This window comes from Mandrillus leucophaeus, unplaced genomic scaffold, assembly GCF_000951045.1.
Source record: "Mandrillus leucophaeus isolate KB7577 unplaced genomic scaffold, Mleu.le_1.0 Scaffold544, whole genome shotgun sequence".
NCBI classification, from domain to species: domain Eukaryota; kingdom Metazoa; phylum Chordata; class Mammalia; order Primates; family Cercopithecidae; genus Mandrillus; species Mandrillus leucophaeus.
In genome coordinates this window covers 1047829-1056958 of record NW_012105853.1, presented here as the reverse complement: position 1 = coordinate 1056958, position 9130 = coordinate 1047829, and the positions used below count along the sequence as shown (strand labels likewise).

The following is a 9130-nucleotide window of genomic DNA, read 5'->3' as shown; positions in this document are numbered from 1 at the left end:
GTGATTGCAGACTAGCTCGCTTGACTTTGGGCTTGTTCTTTCTCCTCTCTGGGGCTCAGTTTCTTCATCTGTGAAATGAGGAACTATAGTGCCTGCTTCTGAGGGTTGGCTGAGCTTGTGTGTAAAGCACTCAACCCTGGGCCTGGCACATAGCAGGGCTCACTAGATGGGCCATATTAACTGCCTACTCCAAGGCTGGAGGGTGTTGTAGGGAAAATAGTCAGAAAATACTCTCCAGATGCAAGGTGGCTTTAATATGTCAGGATGTGGAAGGCAGAGAGAAGCCTCGGGGTCTGGGATCTTCCGTAGGGGATGAGTATTTTTTCCTGGAATCCCTGCCCTGTTGCTACATCACTACCCTGACCATTTGCCCAGCCCAGCCCTACACGCTTCAGGTGAAAGCAGAGAGAGAGGGGGCGGGAGAGAAAAGCCCATCAAGCAGCAGGCGGAGCCTCCCTGCAGGAGTCTGGCCTGGCTGGAAGGGGAGGGGGCTGTGGGGCCAGGGACGTCAGATGCTAACAGCGCCCAGGGGACCCTTAAAGTCGCTGCGCTGCCAGGTGGGCAAGGGTGTCGGCAGAGGTCCCCTGCCTCCTCGGCTGCCTCCTGAAGCCGCCTGGGCTGCCCGTCCTGGGTACGCACCGTTGGAGCCTCCTGCCTGGTTTCTCATGCTTCTTTGTCTCTTCTCTAAGCCAATTTCTTGCTCCTTCTTCTGTTTCTGCCTCTCTCTCTATCTATTTCTGTCCTCCCCAGGCCACATCATTGCCTTCTCTCATTCTGTCTTATCTCTTTACCTTTCTATTTCTCATTCTTTTTTCTCTGTAACTTTTTTTCTATCCCCTTTTTAGTCTCTCTTTTTTCTCTGCCTCTTTCATTCCCTGCCATTGGGTTTTCTCTGTGTCTCATTCTCAATTCCTAAATTGCAGCAAACAAGGGACAAAAGGACCCTGCAAAACGCCTTGGGGTAAGGTGGGCCCTGCCCTCCAAGGGCATTGACTGAGCCCACTCAAGCAGGATTGGTGAAGACGATGTCTAGGCTGGAGAGGGCTACTGTCTGTCTCCTCGGCTGGAGGGACAGAGCCCTGGCTTTGAAGTGGTGGCATCATCTCACTCCAGGGCCATGTCTGGATTAGCCACTGTCTGGGCATTTTTTCCCCTTGCCCAACCCACTCAGTCCCCTGGGGTGGAAAGGAAGGGGTGCTGGGCATCTGGACCAGAGCTGCATCCAGAGGTCTTTGCCAGGTTCCCAGGAGGCAGCATCCTCTGGGTTAGCACTGCTGGAGAACGCCCAGGGTCTGGTGCTCCCGTATCTCTCTACCTTTCTATTTCTCGTTCTTTTTTCTCTGTAACTCTTTCTTTCTGTCCCCTTTTTGGTCTCTCTTTTTTCTCTGCCTCTTTCATTCTCTGCCATTGGGTTTTCTCTGTGTCTCATTCTCAATTCCTAAATTGCAGCAAAGCGGGGACAAACCTACCCTGCTTCGTGCCTACCCCTTCCAGGCAGCTGGCTCTGATTGCACGAGGCAGACAGACCTGTGACCCCTCCATCCAGCTATGCCCCTGCTGCCTAGCACCGTGGGCCTGGCAGGCCTGCTCTTCTGGGCTGGCCAGGCAGTGAACGCCTTGATGATGCCTAATGCTACCCCGGCCCCAGCCCGGCCTGAGAGCACAGCTGTGCGGCTCCCGAGTGGCCTGGGGGTGCCCAGGTACCGCCGGAGGCGCCACATCTCTGTGAGAGACATGAATGCCTTACTGGATTATCACAACCACATCCGGGCCAGCGTGTACCCACCTGCTGCCAACATGGAATACATGGTGAGTTCCCGTGCCCGCCCCCCCACCCCCTGCAGTGCCCCTTCTGGCAAATGCAGCCAACTCATCTTGGCCTAGAATGACTGGCTTTTAAGAGCTGGACCACTTGTCTGCCTGGCCCCACTAGCCAGTATCTGGGTGTCGACCTGTGGAAAGGGCAGGAGTTAATCTGCCCATTTTACAGATGAGGAAACTAAGGAAGTTACACAGCTCTTCCCGTGAGTCAGGGGCATGGGACTACTATGTAAGGGACGCCTTTGTGCACCAGGCACTGTACGTGAGTATCATCTCCATTTTCCAGAGGAAGAAACTGAGACTCAGAGAATTAATTTGCCCAAGGTCACCCAGCCAGGATTTCAAACCAGGTCTGCCTGCTGCCACCTGGCATCACCACAACAGTTAACCATCATAATCCCCTACCCAAGAATTTTGGCTCCCCACACTGGGGACCTGCACGGGGGTGTGTGGCTGGTACTTTCCATGCTATTGTCTCTTTGCCCTAAGGATTTGACTGACACACCCACACCATCCTCCACAAGCCCCTGGAGGCAGGCTTGGAGCAGTGGGGACAGGTACTGGGGAATCTCAGGCTGAGGAAAACCAGCAGCTGACCAGCAGAGGAAGCTGGGATGTCTCCCCTCAAAGAGGCAGGGCTGGTGGCTCTCACTCCAGCCCCCAAGAAGTCAGAGGAGGGCACCAACCTCTTTCTTATAGCTCCTCCCCTAGGGCCATTGTCCAAAATCAGCCTAGAGGGATGGGTTTCCAGCCCACCCAGAGATGTCTTTAGGGAGTTTGCCAGTCTGCTCCCTGAAAGACCAACACATGCCACTCGATAGCCTGAAAACTTAACTTTTTCATCGTATCCATTGACTTATCCTTGGAGTACACTTGGAACCAGGCACCGTGCTAAGCCTTATGGACACTGCTGGGAGCAGAATGGGCAAGGCTCCTTCCTTCATGGAGCTGACACTTTAGTGGGAGTAAGAAAACAAGCATCAACAACAAGATAGTAATATATATAAGGTAACGTGAGGTGGCAATACGGTGTTGGGAGGGGTGGGGGGAATAGGAGCTGGGACGGTAGGCAGCTAGAACACAGGGGAGCCATTGACTTGTTCATTCATTTGTTAGCACCTAGAACGCCCTCCATTTTTCAAACAAATGGCACATTGATTGAGCACCTGTTGTGTGTGTGTGGCACCTGCCCCAACAGCTGTTTAATGACTGCAGGCGTCATGGAGCAGAAAGGGTTAGATGTTTCACCAGGGACTCCAGGGAGGGCATGAACATGTAGGTTTCATGTTTAGCCTGCTCCTCCCCTCAGTTTACCCCAATGTAGCATGAGGGAAGCATTCCTCTGCTCTCCCTAAAAGACTAGGCCAGACGGCTGGGTGCGGTGGCTCACGCCAGTAATCCCAGCACTTTGGGAGGCCAAGGCGGGTGGATCACCTGAGATCACGAGTTCCAGACCAGCCTGGCCAACATGGTGAAACCCAGTCTCTACTAAAAATACAAAAATTAGCTGGTGTGGTGATGGGCGCCTGTAATCCCAAGCTACTTGAGAGGTGGAGGCAGGAGAATCGCTTGAACCTGGGAGGCAGAGGTTGCAGCGAGCCGAGATCCTGCCAGCCTGGGTGAAACTCTATCTAAAAAAAAAAAAAAAAAAAAAAAAGATTGGGCCAGACAACCCCGGGAAGGTACCTGGACCCCTCTTTCGATGCCCCATTTCTCCCTCCCTAGCTGACTTCTACTCACAGAACAGGCTGTCCAACTCAACAGCCTTTGTCCCAGCAGCCCTTCTCTCACTGCCCCAAGAAAGTTTGGCTCCCATTTCTCATTCTCACACCGACCAGGACTATAATGATCAGCGACTTGTTGAAGGCCTTGTTGCCTTGCTACCCTGAGTCCTCAGTGCCTAGAGATGTTGTGTTTGATATTTGATGAGTGAACAAATCCTATCTCAGAGAATCCCAGGAAGTCAGAGCTGGAAGGGAACTCGTATTTTATTGACATATTTTCCGGTGATAAAACTTGGGGAGTTCATACATTGGAAGGTTATAAAACTGTTAAGGAAGATGAGGAGGGCATTTACTATGTACTGATGGGGAATAATCCCTAAGACGAAAGAGCAAGGTGCAGAATAGAATGCTGCCATTTGCATATGTGTGTGTGTGTGTGTGTGTGTGTGTGTGTCTATATAGTGAGAGCTGCTTGTACAGGTACAGAATATATACCTGTATACAGAGGACACAAGAAGCAGTGGTGACTGCCTCTTGGGATGGCATGCAGGGTGGTGGGGTTGGGGGACAAGGATAGGAGAGAGATGAGACTTTCTACTGTTCCTCCTTGGATATCTATTTTTGTTGTTGTTGTTGTTGACACAGAATCTCGCTGTTGCCCAAGCTGGAGTGCAGTGGCACGATCTCAGCTCACTGTAACCTCTGCCTCCTGGGTTCAAGCAATTCTTGTGCCTCAGCCTCCCAACTAGCTGGGACCACTGGCACACGCCACCACGCCTGACTAATTTTTGTATTTTTTTTTTTAAGACAAAGTTTCACTCTTGTTGCCCAGGCTGCAGTACAATGGTACGGTCTCGGCTCACTGCAACCTCCATCTCCCAGGTTCAAGCGATTCTCCTGCCTCAGCCTCCCAAGTAGCTGGGATTATAAGTGCCCACCACCACACCCGGCTAATTTTTATATTTTTAGTAGAGCTAGGGTTTCACTATGTTGGCCAGGCTGGTCTCGAACGCCTGACCTCAGGTGATTCGCCCACCTCGGCCCTCCAAAGTGCTGGGATTACAGGTGTGAGTCACCATGCCTGGCCTAATTTTTGTATTTTTAGTAGAGAGGGGGTTTCTCCATGTTGGCCAGGATGGTCTCAAACTCCTGACCTCAAGTGATCTGCCTGCCTCAGCCTCCCAAAAGTGCTGAGATTACAGGCGTGAGCCATCATGCCCAGATGGATATCTTACATATTAAAATTATGCATATTTTCACAATTTAAAAAAGCCTTTGAATTAAACATTTTTAGTGTTAAAATAAACACATTTAGAAGATACTGCAAGGCCGGGTGCGATCCATCTGCTTCAGCCTCCCGAAGTGCCCTGTAATCCCAGCACTTTGGGAGGCTGCGGCAGGTGAATTGTTTGAGGCCAGGAGTTGGAGACCAGCCTGGGCAACATGGCAAAACCCTGTGTCTACAAAAATTAGCCAGGTGTGGTGGCACGCGCCTGCAGTCCCAGCTACTCAGGAGGCTGAGGTGGGAGGATGGCTGGAACCAGAAGGCAGAGGTTGCAGCGAGCTGAGATGGCGCCACTGCACTCCAGCTTGGGTGACAGAGTGAGATCCTGTCTCAAAAAAGAAAAGAAAAGAAAACAAGAAAGAAAGAAAAAGAAAATACTATAAATACAATTTAAGAATTAGTGATTTTCTCATCCTTCTGGGTTCAGTCACTTCCAGGGACTGCTGAGAACTCCTGTATGAACACCCTTGACCCTGCTCAGAGCAGAGCCCAAGCTCAGAGTCAAGAGATCTGGGTGTGGACCCCAGCTCTGGTATGGACTCACGGTTGCCCTTCAAGTCATCAGCAAGCTGAGCCTCAGTCTTCTACTTTGTCACGGGGGTTTGTTGTAGGGTTCCAGGGAGATGGGGGAGAACCGGCACCAGGTAAATGTGCATCTCTGGACACGGTTGTGATGATGGTGGCTATTCCCCTGGGGAATTTCATTGCCTTTCTTTCCCCAGGTCTGGGACAAGCGGCTGGCCAGGGCTGCCGAGGCCTGGGCCACCCAGTGCATCTGGGCACATGGGCCTTCACAGCTGATGAGATACGTGGGCCAGAACCTCTCCATCCATTCTGGCCAGTGAGTGACCCTCTGCCCTTCCTTCACTCAGTCATTCAACAAACGCTCATTGAACACTTACTCTGTACCAGGTGCTGCACTTGACACTGGGATACAGTGGTGAGCAAGGCAGACAAGCTCTCCACCTGCAGGGAGCCTGCATTCTAGTTAGGAGGGGCAGGCAAAACCCTAACAAAGTTGTGTATACATTGAATTGAGGCAAGTCTTGTTTTGAGAACAAACAAGTGCACAGATCGTTATGGAAAGTGAGGAGGGATTGGAAGACTCAGAAAATAGGATAAGGGGGCCGGGCACAGTGGCTCACACCTCTAATCCCAGCACGTTGGGAGACTGAGGTGGGCAGATCACTTCAGGTCAGTAGTTCAAGACCAGTCTGGCCAGCATGGTGAAACCCCACCTCTACTGAAAATGCAAAAATTAGCCCAGCATGGTGGCGCATGCCTGTAATCCCAGCTACTCGGGAGGCTGAGGCAGGAGAATCACTTGAACCCAGGAGGTGGAGGTTACAGTGAGCTGAGATTGCACCACTGCACTCCAGCCTGAGTGACAGAGTGAGACTGTGTCTCAAAAATAATAATAAATCAATAAAGTAAAATAAAAATAAGGGGATAAAATAAAATAAAGGTAAGTCTGAGAATGGCAAGCCCACCCTTCTGGCCTGACTTTCTCACCGCCATTCTGACTCCCAAGTCAGACTCTGGGGATTTTCTGATCTGGGTGGCCTTGGGAAGTTATTTCCACTTTCTAAACTTCTAAACCTTGGTGTCCCTGTTTCTAAAACAAAAGTGTTATCCTAGCTCAGTTCTTTCCAGACTTGTGGATTTCACAGGCCTATAAAACTGCAAAAAGACGCCTGTGAAACTGCTACAAAATTGTCAGATTTTTATTTTGCCAAATAAGGACGTTAGAAAAACAACTACCTTCCCATCTTCGCCATTCTGCCGTCACCCCGGGGAGAGTGGGAAAGAATTTAGACCAGTCTTTTCAAGTGAGCTCAGTGGAAATTCAAGGCCCTGTTTGCGTTTTTTTCATGTCCTTGACTGGTCACGACCAGCACCAGCCTCTGAGAGCCGTGAATGGTCGCTCAGAGCCCTACAGAGCAGACGTCGGGTGATGCCTCCATTTCACTTCTCCTCTCCCCTGCCAGTGAACTCTTCCTGCCAGACTCCACCCCTACCCATGGCCATCATTTGAGAGGCTCACAGAGAGAAAGAAAGCGGTGTTAGAGACGAAGCTGTGCTGTCATAAATTACGGATGTGCATTCTTCCAGATTTTCTCCCTCACTAGTCATTTATGTATATTTTTATGTATTTGTGCCTCTGTCAAATATGTGTGATAGAAAAAGCCCTCAAAGGCCAGGGGCGGTGGCTCATGCCTGTAACCCCAGCACTTTGGGAGGCCGAAGCGAGCGGATCACCTGCGGTCAGGAGTTCGAGACCAGCCTGGCCAACATGGTGAAACCCCGTCTGTACTAAAAATACAAGAATTAGCCAGGCGTGGTGGTGCACACCTGCAGTCCCAGCTACCTGGGAGGCTGAGGCACAAGAATTGCTTGAACCCAGAAGGCAGAGGTTGTAGTGAGCTGAGATCACACCACTGCACTCCAGCCTGGGCAACAGAGCAAGACTCCGTCTCAAAAAAAAGAGAAAAGGCCCTCAGGTCTCCCCAGATGGCTTTTCAGACTGCAGAGGGTATCTCAGGGTGTCACACTAGTATCTGCCTTCTCCTCACATCTCGGAGGCCTAGGAGATGGTCCAAGGAGCCCTTCCTTCCCTAAAATGCAAGCTCCCCTATCTGAGATGCACCTCCTGCCTGGCCCTCTGTATGACAGTAACACATATGCTTTGTTGAGGACTTACCATGTGCTAGGTACAGGGAGGCACTTCACAAGAGTTCCGAACATGCCTGTGAGGCAGGAGCCACCACCCTCCTGCTCCCAGATAGGAAACTGAGATGAAGGAAAGGAAGCAAAGTGACTCACCCAAGGTCACCAGCAAGTTGGCGGCCGAGCCACTTTTCCATCCTCTCACCCAGCTTCTTCCGTGTTCCCCGCCTCCCCAGGTACAGGTCCGTGGTGGATCTCATGAAGTCCTGGTCTGAGGAGAAGCGGCATTACTTGTTTCCCGCCCCGAGGGACTGTAACCCACACTGCCCCTGGCACTGCGATGGCCCCACCTGCTCCCACTATACCCAGGTACTCCTCCGTCAGGGCTGGGGGCCCTGGGATAGCACATCCTGCTGCCTTAGAAGAAAAGGAATGTGTGGAGCAGATATGAGAATGCAAACAAAGACCTTTATGAGCTTCTTTTCACCAAAGAAGCGTATTCCTGGAAAGTTGTGTGCACACTGAACTGAGGCGAATCATTTTTGTTTTTTGTTTGTTTGTTTGTTTTTTGAGACAGAGTCTCACTCTGTTGCTGAGGCTGGGGTGTAGTGGTGAGAGCTCGGCTCACTGCAACCTCCACCTCCTAGGTTCAAGCGAAACTCCGTCCCCACCCCCAAAATTAAAATAGTTATATATATATAAAGAAAGAAAGCGACTGGGTGCAGTGGCTCACGCTTATAATCCCAGTAACTTGAGAGGCTGAGATGGCAGGATTTCCTGAATGCAGGAGTTTGAGACCAGCCTAGGCAACACAGCAAGACCTCATTTCTAAAAACCTTTTTAAAAATGGTGAGGCTTGGCCAGGCGACGTGGCTCATGCCTGTAATCCCAGCACTTTGGGAGGCCAAGGGGGTGGATCACGAGGTCAGGAGATCGAGACCATCCTGGCTAACACGGTGAAACTCCATCTCTACTGAAAATACAAACAATTAGCCAGGCGTGGTGGCATGTGCCTGTAATCTCAGCTACTTGGGAGGCTGAGGCAGGATAATCACTTGAACCCAGGAGGCAGAGGTTGCAGTGAGCCAAGATCACACTACTGCACTCCAGCCTGGCCAACAGAGCGAGACTCTGTCTCAAAAAAAAAAAAAAAATAGGCTTGATGGTGCACACCTTTAGTCCAAACTACTTGGGAAGCTGAGACAGGAGGATCGCTTGAACCCAGGAGGTTGAGGTTGCGGTGAGCTATGATCCTATCACTGCAATCTAGCCTGGGTGACAGTGAGACCCACCTCTCTAAAAATAATAATTTAAAAAGGAAATGAATAGAAGAGTATAGAAAATATATTGGCTGTCCGGGTGTGGTGGCTGACACCTGCAATCGTAGCACTTTGGGAGGACGAGGTGGGCAGATCACCTGAGGTCAGGAGTTGAAGACCAGCCTGGCCAACATGATGAAACCCCATCTCTACTAAAAATCCAAAAAATTAACTAGGTGTGCTGGTGGGCACCTATAATCCCAGCTACTCGGGAGGCTGAGGCAGGAGAATCACTTGAAGCCAGGAGGCAGAGTTTGCAGTGAGCCACTGCACTCCAGTCTGGGCAACAGAGCAAGATTCTTTCTCAAAAAAAA

General features: G+C 50.9%; 1 protein-coding gene across 1 annotated transcript in view; it reads left to right on the top strand.

The window, feature by feature from the left end:
• The first annotated feature begins 1548 nt into the window (after nucleotides 1-1548).
• Nucleotides 1549-9130, top strand: part of R3HDML (R3H domain containing-like) — a 19779-nt gene continuing 12197 nt past the window's right edge. The window contains exons 1-3 of the mRNA XM_011997647.1: nucleotides 1549-1809; nucleotides 5553-5671; nucleotides 7734-7866. Of these exons, the coding sequence (XP_011853037.1) occupies nucleotides 1549-1809; nucleotides 5553-5671; nucleotides 7734-7866 (513 nt within the window). The remainder of the gene's footprint in view (nucleotides 1810-5552; nucleotides 5672-7733; nucleotides 7867-9130) is intronic.